The sequence below is a fragment of the Aquarana catesbeiana genome, linkage group LG04 (assembly GCF_042186555.1).
Source record: "Aquarana catesbeiana isolate 2022-GZ linkage group LG04, ASM4218655v1, whole genome shotgun sequence".
Lineage (NCBI taxonomy): Eukaryota > Metazoa > Chordata > Amphibia > Anura > Ranidae > Aquarana > Aquarana catesbeiana.
In genome coordinates this window covers 242,126,179-242,147,414 of record NC_133327.1, presented here as the reverse complement: position 1 = coordinate 242,147,414, position 21,236 = coordinate 242,126,179, and the positions used below count along the sequence as shown (strand labels likewise).

At 40.9% G+C, this 21,236-nt stretch overlaps 1 protein-coding gene across 1 annotated transcript in view; it reads right to left on the bottom strand.

Moving 5' to 3' along the window:
• Positions 1-2,378: 2,378 nt before the first annotated feature.
• The window catches only part of LOC141141473 (anosmin-1-like), a 55,310-nt gene continuing 36,452 nt past the window's right edge, over positions 2,379-21,236 (bottom strand). Inside the window, exons 10-14 of the mRNA XM_073629098.1 lie at positions 18,632-18,726; positions 10,092-10,260; positions 7,695-7,897; positions 6,694-6,823; positions 2,379-2,550 (exon numbers count right to left, since the gene is read on the bottom strand). Of these exons, the coding sequence (XP_073485199.1) occupies positions 6,695-6,823; positions 7,695-7,897; positions 10,092-10,260; positions 18,632-18,726 (596 nt within the window). The 3' untranslated portion in view covers positions 2,379-2,550; position 6,694. The remainder of the gene's footprint in view (positions 2,551-6,693; positions 6,824-7,694; positions 7,898-10,091; positions 10,261-18,631; positions 18,727-21,236) is intronic.

The following is a 21,236-nucleotide window of genomic DNA, read 5'->3' as shown; positions in this document are numbered from 1 at the left end:
ATCGTGACCGGGGGCGAAACTTATACAAGTGTTGAATTATGGTATTTTCCTGTAGCTTTTCCTTGATGGGATGTTTTAAGGAAATCTTTAGATATAACAACTAAGTGCAATTAATCAGTCTGCCCTACCACCTCCCAGATAAGAGGGAGGGGGGGGGAGTATGAACGCCTGGGGCCTCCCCCAACACCAGGGGTCAACCACATGCGTCCACCCAGCTCAAACACACTTTGTCGAATTTTTGAGGACAGTTCCTGCTCTCATAGGTTAAACGGTATAGCGGCAGTGCATTGTTAACCGCTGTTTCCCATGCAACTCTAGTGGGCGCCTCTTTTTTCTTCCAATTGAGGAGTATTTCTCTCCTTGCATAGAATAAGGAGTATGTTAAACATTGTTTAATGTAGCGGTCTCCCTTTATTTCTTCCAAATAACTGAGTAGTAGAATTGAAGGATCCATTGGTATCTCAGCACCACACACCACCCCTAGCCTGTCTGCCACTGCGCTCCAAAATGGGCGCAGTTTGGGACAGGACCAGACCATATGAAAAAATGTTCCCACTTCTAGTTCGCATCTGGTACAGGTGGAGCTCTTTTCGGGGTAAATTTTTGCTAGTCGCTGGGGCGTGTAATAGGCTCTATGGATAAACTTTAGCTGTATAAATCTATCCTTGGCTGCAATCATGGATGGGATGAACGTGGTAAGGCACTCTTCCCATTCCTCCTCCCTCAGCGAGGGGATATCCGTCTGCCATTTGACTCTAGTTCTGTCAGTTTTAACATCATGAGCCACTGTTAAATACAAATAGAGAGAGGACAGGGGTTTCTCCAGTATCCCCGAGATCAGGAGACGCTCGATTGAATCCGGTTCAAGCGTCACCCGGTCAGGGAACTGGGCCTTGAGGGCATGCTGCAACTGAATGTATCTAAAAAGGAAGGAATTTGGTAAATTATGGGCCTGTTGCAGCTCTCTAAATGACTGTATTCCTCCCCTTGACATTACTTGTTTTAATTTGGTAATGCCTCGCCTAGCCCATGCCGCTGGGTCCGGGACACTGAAGAGGTGCGGGAGCATAGGATTAGCCCACAACGGGATGTGTGGGGACACAGTGGCTGGTTGTAGTAAAGCTGCCCTAGAGGACCTCCAGACTTGGATTGTGGTCTTCATGGGGCCTGTAACAGCAGGAGTAGCCTTTATTCCTCTATACGGGAGATTGGATAGCGCTGCATAGGAGCCCATAACTGCCACCTCCAATGTGACAGCCGGGTTTTGGCGAGGCTGCGAGAACCACCACCTCACCGTCACTAAGACGGCCGCCCAATAATATATTAAGAAATTCGGCAAGGCTAGTCCACCTCCAGATAATGGAAGGTATAATATGGCTTTAGCTACCCTTGGGGCTTTCCCTGCCCAAATGAAAGAAATCACCACGCTCTCCAGCCTACGAAAAAAGGATTTTGGTATCAAAACTGGGGTATGCCTGAAATAATATAAACATTTTGGTAAGTAGATCATTTTCAATAAGTTCCCCCTACCAACCGGGGACAAGGGGAGAGACCGCCAGGTGGAACACTTTTGTTGCAGCTGAGGCAATAGTGGATAAACATTCCTGTCTAGATACCCCTTTAACTCACCACCTACCCTTACTCATAAGTATGTAAACTCACCTACCCACTTCAAGGGGGTATTTGTGTCTATAAGGGGTAGAGAACTGCAAAGGGGAAAAAGCATTGATTTGTTCCAATTGATACAGATACCCGAAAATCAAATTGAGCATATTTTATGTAAGCTGAATCACTCACATACTCCTGTCAGATACAGCGGCCAATTCGAACATAGCTGCTGGGTCCTGGGTCACTGATAAGAACACATCAAGTCCACACATATAGCCACAAATGTTTCCCAGGAACGCACACCAATATAGTGAATCACAAAATGGCTTCAACTGGCTTTCCACCCATAAGGTAAGCACCTCGAACATGTTTCATCCATATAGGGTTTAATCATAGAGGCCTCAATGATTAAGCCAAATATGGGTGAAATATGTTAGAGGGGCTTTGCTGGTGGGTGAAGAGCCAGCTGAAGCCATGTTGTATTCATTTGTTTTGTGATTTGCTTTATTGGTGTGTGTCTGGGAAATATTTGAGGCATATTTTATGCATGAAAACATCCGTGCATGAGGCCATACTCTACCACAGGTCCCAATTAGTGATCTTCTGGCCCACATAATCATTTATATAAAAAATATATATATTTCCCAAACCAAGACAATTTTCCTTTAAATAATTTATAAGATATAAATACAACAAAAATAACATATTTTTTACACAAAATGCATTATCAAGATAACTTAAAATGTTCTGTATAAATAAAATCTAAGACGGCTATAAAATAACTCAGATGTCTGGATTCTTGCAACAATTATTTGCAATAGGTGAAGTGGAAGCAATAATTAGCAGGACAATAAATTCTTTTATTTTTGTGGTGGTTTAGGATGTCATCTCATATCCTTTCATAATATATGGTTACATTCATTATGTCAGCCTGTCATGTACCTGAAAAAAGAGGAAACAAACTTAAATCATATAATTAAATGGTGATAAAGCTTACATTTTAAGGTAAAGATAAACTCTGATTTGATGAAAAAAAAAAATCTAATCATCTGTGTATTCTTAACTCAAAAAAGTATCTTCCTTTTGCTCTTGATCTCTACCAAATCTTCAAATTTCTCTCTTGCTGATGTGATTCAATTCCCTGTTGGAGGGTGGCTACATTTATTCTCCACTGTCTCACTGTATGTAGGAATGTGGCCACTTGCTCCTGAGATGGAGTATGGACTAGGAATTTGTAATGTGCATGGAGCAGTGCACATGACGGCAATCAACATACACTGCCTTATCATATAGTGTCACTTTAAGTTTTGAATACAGTAGAAAATTATTAGAACCTCTGCCAGGTTTGTATGTATATTTGTTGCCTGTGTAGTTAAAGTGTATAAAATCCCATTAGAGCTATTTATTGCATGTGAGCATTATATAAGAACCTAACAATACCTAACTATAAATCCCAAAATTTCACCAAGCTCAAATACCATCTATTTCGCCTCTTTTATCATGCTGTCAGATGATGTAGCGCATATACTTTTGAACCTCACTATCCAATAGTAGGGCAGAAATTAGTCTGAGCATGTGACGAAGCTCTGAGCCCTGCGTTATATTAAGGGCAGACTCCTGGCATCCCTCTTAAGACATGCCTGCTCCTCCCTGTTGGCTGACTTTAGCTATGCAATCTGTTGATCAGTTGCTTGATTACATTCTATAAGACCCGATAGCAGAGGCCAGCAGGGAGGAACATGCATGTCTAAAGGGATGACAGGACGTCATATGAGGCATGTTTCCTGATCAAGCTAAGATAATCGTTTATAGAATACGATAAAGTGTAGCCACAACTCTTCTGATTATATGCATAGGAGAGGTGTAGCTGAATTGCATCATATTCTTTTAAACTAGTGAAAGCTCATATTTAGAAAAAATGTAAATAATAGGGCTTGAAATACCCCTCCAGTGAACACACAATAAAACATAAATGTTATAAAAATACATTTTTTTTATTTCTACCAATTAAATATATATATAACTATTTATTTCATACAATTGCTTGCATATTGATACCAGCAATCATCATCCACTGCAAAAATGCATAGTTATTGGTCAAACTCAAGAGATAAGGTTGATGTGTTTCACGGAATTCCAGCTTCTTCAGGACCTCCTATCTCTTGAACAGGTGTAAATAGGCACGAGGGAAATGTTCTAGGACTAGAAAATACATATTTCGCATACAAAGCTTTCAGAATCCTGAAAGCTTTTTGTTTGATGTATGTATTTTCTATTCCTTTAAATGGAATCGGAATTCCACAAAACGTGTTGAGCTTATCGAGTTTGACTAATAACTATCTATTTTTGCAGTAGATGGTGATTGCTGGTATCAGTGTGCAAGCAGTGGTTCAAAAGCTTATGTGGACCAAACTTAGTTGTGCGGTCACACTGCTTGAGGCACTATTTGAATAAAGATCTAATGTTTGCCAGTTCAAACAGTTGAAAAGGCGGGGGTACTGGGCCTCTGATTCCGAGTCCTACGGGCCAGGAGCGGTTGGAACATCTATTCAGCCATTCAAATTACAGCTTACCAGATGATCCTCTGCACAAGCAAAGGCCCTGGCTGTGTTTATGCCATCTGCCCGGTTTTGCTTGCCAGCTGGTAAGCAGCTTTTTCTTAAGGTGGTGGCACGTTTTGTTTGAATAAGCTCACGTTGGTGTCTGTTTACAATCACAATTGAACTGTCATTGAAAACCTGTTATCTACAAGGAATTGTTTGATAAAAACCTTCAAGCAGCGCAGCTTCTCTTTTCCATATCATTGTTTGTGTATATCCCACAGCTGATGCATACTGGACTCTTTTAATATTATTTTTTATCATTTTAGTTTATTTTTTAATAATTGCTTCAATATTATTGTGACTGAGCGCAGTTTTTTTCCCTTTATCCAGTACACTTACAATACAAATCAATACAGTAGGCATCAGAGGGCCCTGCTCGTTAGAGCTTACAATCTAGAAGGGAGGGTCTAGTGGAAACAAAAGGTAATAACTGTGGGGGGTGAGCTGATGGAGAAAATGAAAATACAGTTGTTAGGTGGGGGTAGGATAGGCTTCTCTAAAGAGAAGGGTTTTCCAGGATCGTCTAAAAGCTAATAGAATAAGAGATAAGTGGCCATATTGGGGTAAGGCATTCCATAGGATTGGAGAGGCTTTGGAAAAGTCCTGGAGGTGAGCATGGGAGGAGGTGATGAGGGAGCTAGAGAGCAGAAGGTCTTGAGAGGAACGAAGAGAACGAGTAGGTTGGTATTTAGAGACTAGGCTAGTGATGTAGCTGGGGGCTAAATTGTTGATGGTTTTGTAAGCAGTTGTCAGTATTTTGAATGTAATTCTTTGGGTGAGCGGAAGCCAGTGGAGGGATTGACAGAGAGGGGTAGCAGACACAGAGCGATTGGTAAGGTGGATTAGTCTGGCAGCAGCATTCATGATGGATTGAAGACGTGATAGACTATGTAGAGTGTAAGCCACTGAGAAGGGAGTTGCCGTAGTTGAGGCGAGAGATGACCACCAAGTGAATTAAGAGCTTTGTTGTGCCATAAAAGTTCATGTGCGTGTAAAGGCAGGTGTCCCAATACTTTTGACAATATAGTGTATTTATGGCCAACTTTAGGCTTGGTTACATATTACAATTGCAATCGCGCTTTTATTTATTGGTGAATAGCCCACTTTTAAAACATGATAAAAAAATGTCCTTACTAACCACTATGCTACATTAATGTTGTGAGTTGTGGCAAAGCATGAGGAAACATTCCACAGTTTGGAGTGCAAATAACATGTTTAGCAACAATTTTAACAAACACCCTTAATGACTCCAACTCCAATTTGTAAAAGGTTCCTGCACTATTTTTGTTTTCCAGAATAACCTGAACAACATGGAGAGAAAGAGAGGGTCACACTAGTGTACCTCAAAAAAGTACACAAAACTATGATAAAATGGGCTTTTGGCGATTATATGTACAACTTGCATAGACATCTGTGCATGAAGTTGCACAGATGTCGGCAAGCCGCACATGAAATCGCAGTGACCGGCGCCTTTGAAATCGCGCTGAAGTAGCGCAATTTCAAAGCCGCATTCAGTGTAAAAGGGGTGTTACTCATTTCCAGGGAGACTTGAATCAGTCTCAGATTCTTTTTTTATGTTTTCCAGAATAACCTGAACAACATGGGGAGAAAGTGAGCACAAAAAAAAAAATAAAAGTACAAAAGAAATGATAAAAAGAACCAAAAAGCCATCTAATAAGCCAGAGCAAAACACAGTAGAGGATTTTTAAAACAGAAAGCATTTACATTATATAACTTCCATCACAATTCAAAAACAGTGGGTTCCTCTTAGAATAGTGGACAGAGCTAAAACAAACAAAAAAAGCATTCCTTTACCATAGGGCTAGCTCAAAATATAGAATTCTTGGCATGATGTAGCACAATTATTTTCTACACAGGTTCGGAAAGCAATTGTAGTAGTTCAAAGCAGCAATGGTAGCAGTAGGCAACACCTGGCTCTGTGTTGGTATGAGGCTCTAGATTTATAGCATGGTTGGATGAACAAAGCCCAACTAGAATATAGTCTCATAATATATTTATTTTGCCAAGCTTATAGAATATGTTAGCCCCAACATTTCATATTCCTGATATGTGTCTCTTAAACCATGTACATGTGATAAAAAGTATCCTATTCTCTTTGTATTGCTTCCTTTGTGTGAAATACCCTGTGATCCTGCCTGTCCCCCTGCTTTACTAATAAAAACTGGCCACGCTAGGCATGAGAGCATATCCATCTCAGTTTTCTGGCTGTGCTAGGAGAACAGACTTCCTGTCCTCCAATGATCAGACTTGTGCTGACACTTATCCCCCCATCCCCCTGCATCGCCATTCACTGGAAAGATTAGTATGCTGCTATTTCTCCACCCCCACCTCTCTAAGGCCCTTATGCAGCTGAGAACAGAGATTATGAGATCACGTATAAAAGAAATAAAAAGAGATTTATAATTATTTTGTGCCATATTCCAACCAACCAGTCTGAATCCACCCTTTTTGGTTAACTAACCTCATCTAAATATGGGCGTTTTGAATGTTTTTTCTATAGACAGTTCTTCTTGATTGCTGTAGATTGCTCTCAACTTAATGTGGTAGAACGTTGATGGTTTCAGGTTCTCAATAACCACACGGGCAAAGTCCTGTAACACATAGCCTGTGAATTACTGTCATGTAAAATAATTTTTAGGTTTGTTAATACAATGTTATAGAACGGTAATCTAGAACATTATTATACTCTGCAGCCAGAATATTGCCATTTAAAATAGCAATGTTTATGTCTGTATAGGTTTCCAGGACCACTGAACCCCAAAAAGATGTTTTAGGTTGGCAAATATTCAATTTCAAAATGTATCTAGGTTTTTCTGGAACAGCTGAAAGGGATGCACAGATTCTTAATGTCCATAAACCTATGGCTAGCCTATTCTAGCACCTTCAGTACTCCTAGGCATAGTCAGCATTTGTCCCCTGACATCACTTCTTGGTCATTCCCAGCCAAATAGCACTTAGCTATTTATGGCCTTTATTATCCTCTTAAAGTGGTTCTAAAGTCTAAGAGTTTTTTTTTTTTTTTTTACCTTAATTCATTCCCTGCATTAAGGTAAAAAAGTCCTCACTAACTGTTCCCCCTAACCCCCCCCCAAACACTTATCTGGCTACAGGTTCTCTCTCTAGCATCACAAGAGACTTAAGCGGCATGGGAGCCATAGGCTCCTGCTGCTGTCAGTCAATCATGTCGGGGGGGGTCGAGCTGTGCTTTGTGTCTCTATGGACGCACACAGCCCGGCTCAGGAGCACGTCTGCACGTGTGCCCTCAAAGCACCAGGCTTGCTATGGGGGCACAATCAGGAGAGGAAGAGCAGGCAGTGCCAGCAGAGGACTCCAGAAGAGGAGGTAAGGGGCCGCTCTGTGCAATCCTATTGCACAGAGCAGGCAAGTATATTATCTTTTTTATGTTAATAAAAAAATTAGGCTTCACAATCACTTTAATCTTAATCTGCAATCAGTACTTACAGCTGGTAGTATCTGTGTACTGTAAACTGCAGTAGCTCCTGATATCTCTGCCCAGCTGAACAGGAAGCCAGTAAGGTTTTGCGTTGGGACTTTTTGAAAGGCTTGCCATTGAAATTCCCCTTGAATTTTGCCATTTACTTTATGAAAGGCAGCAGTTAATTTTTCTGTTTTTTGAATCCCATTTCTGGACAGACGATGGCGACCTAGAGTTACAGATATAAAGCCTGTTTCAGAACTGGACATAAAACAACAAGGTATTAATCTGCACATTTCAAAATAATATTGTTATGGTCTGGTTATTTCAAATAAAAGAATTGTTTTCTCATATTTTTTCATCCTTTGTTGCATCTCTGTTGAGCTGTTATGGCTGCATGGCATTTTCCAAGCAGGTTTCCTGATGGTTAAAGCAATAAAGCATGACTGTGTAATATGTGTTACAAACAGCAGCTTGTGGTCTCCAGCTTCTTTTTTTTTAGTTTTGGATACAGTAAGGAAGTTGTCACAAGAGGCATGGTAAATCATCCAATGGGGACAAATGTCTCGGTGACAACTAAGATTGGATTTCTTTTAGCTTGGGGGAGAATTTCTCTCTTTTCCTGTTGTGTCTCCAGAAAAGGAAGTGAAGGGAAACCTTCCCGGCAGGACACAGACAGTAAAAAATAACCTGCTAAGGGTTCCCCTGCTCTTTCCCTCTTCATCTACTCTTTAACTTTCCCTACTCTAGTCAAAGCTTTTAAAGTTTTAATGGTAAATACAGAGTGTTAACCACCATTGGGCTTGAGATGACATCAGTATGGCATCAGTTTTGGATTTCTCTGAGATTATGTCAAATTCATCAACAGGTGCATTTGACCTGTAGTTGTTTGGAGCCTTTTTTGCATATCAATAGACATGTCTATGAATGCAAACCCTGCTTTAAAAAACCCATCGACACAAGCCCTAAAGCTTATATGAGAATTTAGTTATTGGGTTTACATATACTTTGAGAAGGATATAAACACATACTGTAAATCTGAATCAGAAATGATGTGTCAGGCCCTAGATGACCTCTTCTTTGGGGCCATTCACATTTTTAAGCCGCATTACTTGCAGTAAAATATTTTATGCTGCACATAATGTGCATTGCGTTAAAGGCGGTCCTTTATTTTAAATGGACTGCCTAATAAACCAAAAAAGGTACAAGTAGCACTTTTTGGCAGTGTACTACACACATAACAAAATTTACCAACTATAACATGATGGTGTGAATGGGCCCAGAGCGGTCAGTTAAAAAAGATTTCAAGGAATAAGGATTCTTGTACCCAGAAATATTAAAAACATGTTTTCTCTTAATCCTCCTACATAAGTTGTACCTCTTTATTTGCAACCCTCTCTTTTCTACAGCCTTTCAAAGTCCAGAATTAATAACGCTTGTCTGAGATGTCAGAAATAAGGGGGCAGAGAGTTACACTCTGCAGAGCTCAGTGAGGAGAGCTGATTGAAGAGAAGGGACTGGAGATCCCTCCCCTGTTACCTTTTTTTCTCTTGGTGTCAGGAATACTTGTCAGAAGTGATTCATGCTGATAGCAGAGGAATAAGGCAACAGACAGAGATGACACTTGGTGCTCTTTATTGAGGCAAGTTTATGCTATAGCAAGAGAAGTATACTTTAGGCTGGGTTCACACTATTGCGAATTGGATGTGGCTTGACCGCATCCAGTTCAGAATAGCAGAAGATTTTGACTGGCTCTCTATAGAGCTGGTTCACACATCTCCACTGCGGCTCCGGTGCGAATTTGCACAGGAGGCCTGTGCGTCTTTTGGTCCGTTTTCAGGTCCGAATTCAGGCCGAAATTGGGCCTGAAATGGTGAACCAGGACGCACCAGACCCCTGCTGTGAGCCGCATGCGAAGATAGTGTGAACCCAGCCTTAAATATGAAACTTAAGCAGTGTTAGGGCCTTGGTTCACTAGTGGCTTTATCGCTGGCAACCACCAATAGAACTGTGTAAAACTTAATTCACCTTCCCTTATGGCATCACTCTGTCTCTGCCCAAACTAGCGAGATTTATTTCAGCACAGCTCTCTCGCTAGCGATAGAGGTTCAGAAGCATTTTGGCCAGTGATGAAGTGACATCCATTAGCTAAAGTGGCAGCTTCATATCAGTGAATCGGCCAATGGAAAGGTGTTGCTAGTGGCAGAACCGCCATTGTAATATGGCCCTGAAAGTGTACCTGTTATATACACATGCTAGACATGTTTAAGTCAAAATATTAATATTGCAGACAGTAATTTCATGCCTTTTTACATGTTGACTTTTTGGCAGGTTTTAATAGAACTTTGAATACTTCACCTCTGACAGATTGAACACACTGTTAATATGTTTTAGATATTGCCTTTGTTTTAATGGTCACTCACCCTGTCTTGGACACTGTGCATCTTTCAGGTTTTTAACTTTCATGTTGTTGCACCTTGGTGTCTTTACAAATGTCATCTCTTCGACTGATGATGCCTGAAGGGTGAATGGCCGTACTGTTACTTTATACTTGCATGCAAACAGGAGCCCAGAAATGACAAAGTTTGAACCCTGCAACGAGAAATCCAAAAGTTCTCAATAAACTCAAGTCCCATAGGATTAGTGTATGCATCAGGAAAAAAGTGTTTTTTACTCAGAGTATAATACATTATATATTTTTTTTCAAGTGAATTATGTATGAAAGCTAGCTACTGGCTTTGTTTACATAGCAATTCTAGATATTTCTCAGACAATTTGGAACAATACATTCATTTTTAATGACTTGTTATAAATAATAAATAAATATTAAGACTTATCTTTTCATTGCACTTTAAGGCCTCATGCACACTGGACGTTAAAATAACGTTAAAAAAAGTCAGTAGCTTTGTAGTGAGTTTTTCAACTTTTTTCAACGTTTTTGCAATAGCGTTTTTTAGCGTTTATTAACTTTTTTCCGTGTTAGCATTTTTTTTTTTTTTTTAAGAAAAAATTTTATTTTTTATTTTTTATTTATTTTTTCAATGGATCAAAAATGTTAAACCCTGGTGAGCGACGTTTTTGAGTGTTTATCGACGTTTATCAGCATTAGAGCATTTTTATAGCTGGAGAACGTCTCTCAGAACCTACTAGTTTTGTTTTTGTTTTTACTGCTCAAAAATGGCACTGCCCAAAACTGCTAATAACAGCCTATGTGTGCATGGACACATAGGATAACATGATGGAGAGTTTAATGACTGTAGTAAAAAATGTCTACAGCCAAAAACAGCTGCTGTAAAAACATCAAAAAATGTCCAGTGTGCATGAGGCCTTAATTTAAAAGCGATCTCCAGGAAAAACACAAATTCAGTAATAGAATTTTTTTGTAATATTGAAAAAAAAAAGTATTGTTTTTGTGTTGTTTGGGGTTTGTAGCAGGGTATTAAGGGTAACTTCACATATAGTGCAGTGACAGTGTTTTACTGCATCGTAAAACGACTGTTACAGCAAGGAACCTGGAGCTGCACTGCAGCGTGCAGTGATAAAACGCAGTATGCTGAAATGTTATCATAGCGCACTGTACAGAACCACTTGCACAGCATCGCGTTGCTCTACAGTGACATGAAGTATACATTTGTACACTTCAAATAAAGTTTTGTGCAAAAACAAAAAAGGGAGCTGTATGATGCCCTGAATCGCACACTACATTGCCCCCTACCGCAGTCAGGAATGGACAGCTGCCGGAAAGGTAAAGCGCTCCAGCAGCTGTCCTTTCTAATGTGAATTTGTCCTAAGTCAGTTTTACTCAAAACCCAACTCCCTGTGTAATGGATAAAAGAACTAACTTCTCTGCTTTCAGCCTTACCAGGGCAGAGATTTTCCAGCTCACAGGACAATCTAAGCATCAGCAGACTGAGAGCAATCCTCACTGGTGCAAGTTAACTCTGCATTTGACCCCTAACACACAAACAGCAGCCACCACCATGTGTTTTGTTGGAAACACACACATTTACATCATCCGCTTTTGCAGTTCTGAGCTTCTAGAAATGTCTGTGACACTCGCTGCCATGCCTAGACAGGAATGTAACAGGGATTTAAAATGCGCTAGCCCTCACAGAAGCAAAGATTCTTTAATATCTGATTTATTCAGAGATTCAACTTCACAAATTTAAAATATTTTAAAGACAAGAAAATAAACTTTAGATTTGTCTCCAGAACAAAGGGTGGGGTAAAATCTTCCAAAGGAAACACCTGTTCCTGTGACAATGGTCTATGAGAGGATTTCTCTCACTTAATAGAAATTTCCTTTTGTTTCATGTTTTGTCAGGGGCCAAGACAGCAAAAAATAAACCAAAGAAGGATTTAACACAATCCCACTTTATTCAAACTAAAAAAAAAAAAAATTGGGCTTTATCTACAAACTGTAAACAGGAATATAATTAACATAGCTAAGGAACAGCCATCATAGATGTAGTGCCCTTTAGTCAAGGAGCTTCTCACAAATTGCCTTGCCAGTAGTAGTTACCCTGGTCAATTGCTAGGGATCCATTGATTTCTCCCTAAATTTGGCCTGGTTGCACTTTTCTCTTCTACCGCTAGGTGGCGGGGTACTTGGTGGTACTAGATACGAGAAGAGCAACCCAAGATCAGGTTATGGGTATATGGGGTATCTAATCCCTTGGCCTGCTGGGAGAACCTATATATTCGGGTGAGGTCAGGTGATCTATGTTCTGTACCACCTGGATGGTTGTCTGGGTGGAAGTGAGTCGTATGCCCTGGACTGCTAGCCCGGAGATTGGGCCTATCCCAGGGGCATCTGGCTGCCAGGCTGTGTGAGGGCCTATCCAGAAGTAAGAGGGCAGCGCAGGGTTGGGATTGTGACTTGCAGTCCAACCAGAAGTGATGTTCTGCCGGCCGAAAGAACTTGTCAAGGTTGGAGGTAGAAGGGAAGCTGTCGCCACTAAGGGACCAATCACCTTATTACCAGGGACCACAGTGAGAAACTGAAGCAAGTACCGAGGCAGCATTCTCACCGAACAGGCACGGTGGAGAATCGGGAAACTTCTGGCAGTGATCAAGTCAGGGGCCCTAACAGAGGTGATGCTTGCAGAGCAGCCTTGTGAGTCAAGCCAGGGAACGAGCCGGTTAACAGGGGTGAAGCTTGAGAAGTATCTGGAGTGCCAAGCTAGGAACCCAGCAGGAAAGCGTGGGTGATGCTTGAGGGAGATACCACCGCAAAGCTTTGAGGAGCTCCAGGGATTGAGAGTCAGTGAATCAGAGGGTTCAGTGAGAGACCAGGAGCTCAAGGGGCTGAAGAACTACAAGTAGAAGTTGTAGTGAAGCAAAGAGAACTGTAACGAATTGTGTTAGGAACTGTTAAAGACTGTTGCCATAGGAGACAGCAATCCTGCACATGCAGATGTGGTGCCTTGTTGGGGGCCTTTCCCTGTACGGCTGTCCTCCTATTGAAGTCTCAGAGTCTGCCAATTGAAATTGCAACTGCTTAAGGGTGTCCTGGCCCTAACCCTCTTTCCCTCTCAAAATATAAAAAGGACTGTTAAGAGAAATAAAACCTCTTTTACATCCAAGAAGTGTCTGGCGCCCAATAACTTTATCCACCTTGTACCCACTATGCCTCACAACCCACCACATACAGAAGGATGTCAGCTATCTTTGGCCCTGAAGGTTCTCATTAGACTGGAGGAGGCTAAAGACGTTGCTACATAAACATTACGCTAATTAAACAACTAGCCACCTAGATGACTCAGTGCCCACTCAGACTGTTCGGCATCAAGCCCACATCCCTGGATACAAAGTACATTACACACTATCATAAGCATAAACATCCCACACTGGTTTGATAACAAGGTACAGTGGTCACAATATTAATCTCCTCTCCAAGAGATGATCAGACAGACAGAAACAATAGGCGACTCAGTTAACAATGGGAATGCACACCTAGGAGGCACTCAATAGGAGAGACATACTTAACAGAAAGACACGTAACACCTTAATAAATCGACTATAGCAGGAGACCCCAGTATCGGGTTGCTTTGAGCTGATCATATTAACATCTGCTCTGAGTCTCAGTCTAAAGCAGTCATTGCTGGTTTGGGCATAGAGGCCCCAATATGTATCTGGGTCCTCCAGTTCCCAGAGTCTGTGTGTTCTGGGAGAACGTGGACTTGAATCTGAAGCGAGACCACTCCAAAGGTCCCCCAGGTACACACCTCCAAAAGAGTAGTGTTCCCTTAAAAGCCAGGGCCCATAGTGAGTAGGCAAGAGGCCACCCTGCAGTCCCTTCCAAAAGCCCCTGTCCTTGTCGGGTCTGTCACAAGCACATCCACTTCTCACAGGTTCAAAAATAAATTCAAAGCATACATATCATGATGACATGTAAGATATCTATCAATGTTAGTTTTAACTTGATTTATCTTACTGGGCTATTGGTTTAGTAATTGAAGGTGATTAAATGTGGAGTAGAAATGTTATTCAAGGCAACCATTTTCTTTTATTTTCTAATTTGTACTAGCAAGACAAACATTGCTCCTCAAAACTGAGTTCTGATTTCTTCCAGTAGGAAGTTTGTGTCAATAAACATCAAACTTATAGGTTAGTTTATGTATAAGGGTTTTGATAGCATATATTAATAATTATTTAGGGCTCAATAGCATCAGATGCATTTTTATGCGTTTTACACTACTGCACAGGTAAAATGAAAAGACTATTGGTTTTAACAGGGCCAATAGCCATCAATATAATATATCTTTATATATCTAGTGCATGCTGCATGTTTTGGTGCACTGACCAGCATTTTTCAAGTCAAATGAAATAGGGTCTCATAAAAATGCAATGCATCTAAAAATTATTTGAATTACTAAACATGCATTAACATGTACATTTTGGTTTTTACAATCTATTAAAGCAAGACTGAAGAGATCTAAGAGCAAAACAACCCATGAGCCTCAAACTCTGGCATGCTGATGCACGCTGCCAGCTTCCTGGTCACCAACAGTGCCCATCCATCCTCGCCTACTGAACGTCACTATTGGTTATGAAGCTGCTTATCAGAGTGGTGGGTCAAAAGCATGGCTTATGCCGTGTACACACGACCAGACTTTTTGACAGCAAAGGTCAGACGGAACGAATCCGACGGACAATTCGATCGTGTGTGGGCTTCATCGGATCTTTGCTGTTGAAAAATCAGACGGACTTTAGAAATAGAGCATGTTTCAAATCTTTCTGACAGACTCGAGTCCGGTCAAAAAATCCGTCCGTCTGTCTGCTAGTTCGACGGACTAAAAACGATGCAAGGGCAGCTATTGGCTACTGGCAATGAACTTCCATATTCTAGTCCGGTCGTACGTCATTACGTTCAAATCAGTTGGACTTTGGTGTGATCATGCATAGGCAAGTCCGTTGCGTCGTAACTCCGTCGAAAGTCCGTCAAAAAGTCCTTCAGAGAAGGCGGATGAAGCTGTCAGGCTCATGGAGAGCTGTGCTGAAAATCAGGTATTACAAGCAGACATAATAAACTACACTGTAATGCCCTGTACACACGGTCGGATTTTCCGACGGAAAATGTGTGATAGGACCTTGTGTGGGCTCCATCACACATTTTCCATCGGATTTTCCAACACACAAAGTTTGAGAGCTTGCTATAAAATTTTCCGACAACAAAATCCGTTGTCGGAAATTCCGATCGTGTGTACACAAATCCGACGCACAAAGTGCCACGCATGCTCAGAATAAATTAAGAGACAAAAGCTATTGGCTACTGCCCCGTTTATAGTACCGACGTATGTGTTTTACGTCACCACGTTCAGAACAATCGGATTTTCCGAAAACTTTGTGTGACCGTGTGTATGCAAGAGAAGTTTGAGCCAACATCCGTCGGAAAAAATCCATGGATTTCGTTGTTGGAATGTCCGATCAATGTCCGACCGTGTGTACGGGGCATTAGTGTAGTCCCTGCAGTACCTATAGGTAAACGTTAACATTTTTAGGAGAATTTCAAAACTGTTATTTTCTGACACACTCTTGCCTCTCTACCAGTAGCTCAGGAGAAGAAAGCAGCTAGCTGTTTGTTGGTGAAGTGGAAAACAAATCAACCTGTTTGTGTTTTCAACTTTTTGCCCCTTCTCTGTCAAGGTCAATGGCACATCTATCAGTCCGTCCCCCACATGCCAGGGTGCTAGGGGAACCTTAGACTCTGAACTGTCGTTTCAGGCCTACATCCAATCCCTGTCCAAATCATGCTGCCTTAGCCTCCGCAACATTTCTAGAATACGCCCCTTTTTAACCAATGACACCACAAAGCTTTTAATTCACTCCCTCGTTATCTCTCGCCTCGACTACTGCAACTCCCTCCTCATTGGATTACCTTTACATAGACTATCCCCCGTTCAGTCCATAATGAATGCCGCTGCAAGACTCATCCACCTTACCAACCATTCAGTGTCCTCCACCCCTTTCTGCTAATCCCTTCACTGGCTTCCACTCACCCAACGAATAAAATTCAAAGCACTAACAATAATTTACAAAGCCATCCATAACTCTGCCCCCAGCTACATCACTAACCTATTCCCAAAATACCAATGAAGCCGCTCTCTTTGGTCCTCCCAAGACCTCCTGCTCTCTAGCTCCCTTGTCACCTCCTCCCATGCTCGCCTCCAGGATTTCTCCAGAGCTTCTCCCATCCTTTGGAACTCCCTACCCCAATCTGTCTGACTGTCCCCTAATCGATCCATCTTTAGACGATCCCTGAAAAACCTTTTCTTTAATGAAGCCTATCCTGCTTCTAACTAATAACTGTTTTACTCCATCAGTTCATCCCCCACAGCTATTACCTTTTGATTCCTCTTGTACCAAATTATAATGTAACTGTAATGTCTGCCTTCATTTTGTTAAGCGCTGCGCAAACTGTTGGCGCTATATAAATCCTGTATAATAATAATAATCAAGACCAAAGCAGGGTCCATAATCCTTTACTGGATGTGATGGGGCTGTAAGACAGTCCGCTGCCGGAGCATGAGGAAGCACTATCTGCCAGAGCAGTTGGGGATCAGGTGAGCAAAAGTGTTTCTCCTTTCCCTTAGACAAAGCAAACAATTAACCCCTGCAATGTGGGTGCTGCCCCACTCCAAAGGAAAATTTTAAACGTTCCCAGAGTTAGGCTTTAAGACTTTACCCTTTTTGTGAAATTACACACCTGTTTGATGGTGAAAATTGATTGTTCTAAGATGGTTTAAAGTGTACACCAATATGTTAGAGCTGTGCTTCCCAAAGTGGGCAACAATGCCCCCTGGAAGGATCCAGAGTGTAGTAGCAGCGTCAGGGCATTGAACGAAAATAAGGGGGTGGTGGAAGCATAGAGAAGAAAAGAGAAGAGATTTTATAAAAAACTGTTTGTACATGTTTCATCTGTTGTGTAAAATAGAGTTAAAATTGTAGTGATTACTTTCTCTGCTAAATAAATACACAAAATGCAAGTAGTGGTGCACCAAAACTAAAATTCTGGACCAAAAGCGAAACTGAAAATTCAGGATGCACTTGGCCAAAAACCAAAATGGACAGTTTTTAAAATCTAAATATATTTTTTATATATAATGTTTAATCTAATAATTTTTTAAGCGCTTTTGCGTTAAAAAAAGCACAAGAAAAGCTCAAGAAAAATGCATACCTTTAAATTCTATGCATGTCTTCACACTGGTCCGTTGCACTATGGTTGTGGTGTAACACACCTCCCCACTGAAATGCATTGAAAATGTGGCAAAAACGCATCAAAAATATTTTGACTTTTTGATGTGGTTTTTGATTCACATGACCTATATAAATCGTGGCAAAATCACCGTAAAATCGTGGCCAAATCCCAACCGTTTTTTCAGTGGCCTAAACGCTGTTAACCCTGTTTTCAGTCAATAAATTTTGGTGGCCGATATATATCGATGCATCTCTAAATGCAAGTCATGAATGATCAGTGGTCAAGTCTGCTGACAGGTCTTAAAGCCCAACTCTGGCCATACAAAAATTATCTGTTGCAGTGGTGCTGTGCCTGCACTGCAAGGGTTAGGTACTCATTTTGTCCAGTGGAGAAACCCTTATACTTACCTGAACTACCCCCAGTAAGCTGCACTCGCCATGATCCATTGGAGGACTGTTCCTGGCGCATTCACTTCCATGGCTATTGATGCTGTTCTGGGCTTAAAGACATCAGGACTCAATACCACTAGAGCGCAAGAGTGCAGGAGCTGAAGGGATCGGTCTTGTGCGGCGAGGAGTTGCGGATCAGGTAAGTATATCTCCTTTCATCTTTCCCTCATCAAAAAACATTTCCATGTAAGTTGTTCTATGTTAGCTGTAAGATGTTTTAAAGGACATATTGTAGGTAGAAATATAGATACATAAAAGAACGCAAATTTGTCACTGCATCTTTCTGTTTATTCTAGAAGGTAGATATCCAGGGGGCGCTTGGTAATTTTTTTTTTTCTGATAAGTAGGCGGAAGGCAAAATAAGCTTTGAAACCTTCTGTGTTAGGCCTCTTTCACATAAGAAGTCTGATCAGGTCCGCCTGTCTGTTCATCAGGCAGACTCAATTGGGCTCTCCATGCTGTCTATTTACACCCGGCTACTCCTGATCCGATCCGGTAAAAACAACGGAAAGGGATTTGTTCCTGTTGTCTGGTGGGATCAGATGGCAGTTGGATGGAAACATAAAACCTGTCCATTTATATCGGCTTGTCCATAGAACAGACTGGACACAGACTTGTCATCCGGCTGCTATGCTCAGCTCAGCAAGGGATCAGTGGATGGATCCCCTGCTGATAAACAACGAGATTTGGCTCATGTGAAAGGGGCCTTCGAGGTACATACCGCCCTTTATGCGAAGATGCAATCATATTATCCATGTTTCCCTGAGGTTACAGGATTATAAAAGGTTTCCTGTACTGTACACTGAGATCTCACCTGAACAGTTGCTTTTCTTTCAGGAACATTTTCATTATTCTCACATAACACTGGTTTCCATTTTATCAAATATGTTTTGAATTCCACATGGTTTTCTGTGGACATAAATATATAGGTTATTGATTACAGTAATTATCATTACAGTATGCGTGCTGTTTTCACAATCTGGTATTTCACGTAGCAAGCTGACACAGTGATTTTAAAAAATAAGGCTCTTGTACCTTAGATCAAGGTGTTGTTTGCATGGCAATGCCCACAACAACAACATAATAATGTGTGATATCAACCAATTCCATTAACCCCATACCTTCATGACCTAGTCAAAATTTTGAAGAGTAAAATGTAACCACAGCAAGAAGAAAAAGGCCATATATTGAATATGTATCTTAGTTTACTGACATTTTAATAGTTAAACTGTACTTCAGGAAGGATCTGCATTGTATATGTATATTGGTCCAGCTTGGCACAATGTAAGTATGCAGATGTCATGTCTGATGGACTGTTGGGAAGCTGAAAATCACTAACGTAGTCAGAGTTACCACAGTGATAGCTGCAAGCTTCCAGGGCCCCCTCGGGTTCTGTGCGAGCAACTTTCCCTCTGTGCACAGAACACAGGGAGTCAGGTGCTTGGAACCATCAACACTGATAAGAAAGCCTTGTATCTTTTCAATGAATGCAAGGCATTCTCTATTGGATCAGGTGGTAAAAAGAGGTTGTGACATCACAATCGCCACCTCATCTGAGAACATTTTTTATTTACTAAAAAAAATACAAGGCGTTCTATGAATGGTGGCAGTGCCAAGCAACAGACCCCTGTGTTCTGGATGCAGAAGGGAAGCATCTTGCAAAAATCCTGAGCAGGACTAAGAAGACTGTGGCTATCACTGTAGTAATGCCAACTGCCATGGTAATTTTCAGTTTCGCCGAAGGCCCATCAGTTATGACATTTGCACACTGTGACACATTGTGCCAAGCTGGACCATTGTAAGTATGCAATACAGATAATTCCTGGAATTTGGCTTTAACAAACAGCAGACAGCAAACTAACAGATAACAAACGACACACTTGCAAACATGAATTTTGATCAGAGAAAAAGTAATCGAAATATAAACAGTCAGCAGTGTATATGCTTGATTTTTCCAGAGACTGCACATACAGTATATGTGATAAGCAATTCAATTACACAAAAAATGATTTATTTTTTGGCTTGATATAATCACAAGAGATAATTATTGGTGGTGAAAATGCCAAGGTAATGATATTGTTTAGTTAATAATCTAAATCAGGAATAACATGGTGCTCTGATTTGACCAATAGAAAATGCACGCAACCCTTCTGTTCAGTGTGCGCTGCATTTGGTTTTGTAAATGTGTGGTGTGCAGTACAACAAATGCTGTCCACCTATGAATTTTCACTTTTGGATGTAGGCATTCTATAAGTGGACACTGCACACAAGGACCTACAGTACATCACTGTCTGTGTTTAAAAACTTTCAGGAGAAAACAGACCATGTTTAATATGTATTTGCAATGCATTTATGATGTGTTTACAGTGCATATGTGATGCAGTTGTAATAATTTTTTCGCAAGAAATATAATACAGATGTAAAAGAGATCAGGCTGTATTTACAATACTAGATGCAGCTATAAATGCTAATTAAAACAAGCCAGTACTTACATATAACATAGTAAACAGCCACCTAGAAGTACCTACACCTTTCCCGTTAGACCTCTTCCAGAGTGCAGCAGAAGCCCTGAATCTTGAGGTGCTGCAATATTCACTTATCAACTTTTATTTTTACAGTCATGCTCAGGCCTGCACACATCACTTTGTTGGTCAATAATTTTTTTCATGCCTCCAACGTAGGGTTTAAATATTGTTTATGGTTATTTCTTTAACTTGTCTTGCTATCCCCCTAGTGTCCACAATGCACAACCTCATATAAGTGCATAAACTTGTGTAGCTCTGTTTTGATCCAACTGCATGTCCATACCTGTAGAAGAAACTGGCTACCATCTTGGGCACATGAACCATCACTGGTGAGTACAGGCCCAGTATCTACTTGATCTTTTAGCAGAGACACTATTTATGCATTTTGAATGTCTATTACTTGTTCCCCCACCCTGTTCTTTTCAATAAAAAGGTTTATTGGAGGTTAGAAGAGTTTAGCTGCATGTTGAGCTGCACACAATCCACAGGGTAACAAGCAGCAAGGATAGAACTGTTATGACGGATGGCCTTTGCATTAAATATGGAGGCATGGGGGTGGGCCCAAGCTTAACTTCAGGATGTTTATGTTAGTTTCCAAGAGTTTGGGGCTTCCACGGTTCTCTGGTGTGATGTGTGGTTTAGTATTATTTTCTGATCCATAAGATCAAATCCAAAATGGAAAGATATTTACAGAACACTTTACAAATGCAGACACAAAACCTAAACAACTGTATAAAACAGCATCTGTCTCTAATCTTACAGCAACCCTTAATAGGTGGAAAACATTTTAAGCTAGCTTCCTGGTCCTTGAAAATATGGTTCTGTCTCATTCTGCGAAATAATACTGCACAGTGAAATAGGGATGGATTGATAATGCAGTTTGGTCCAGCCTCC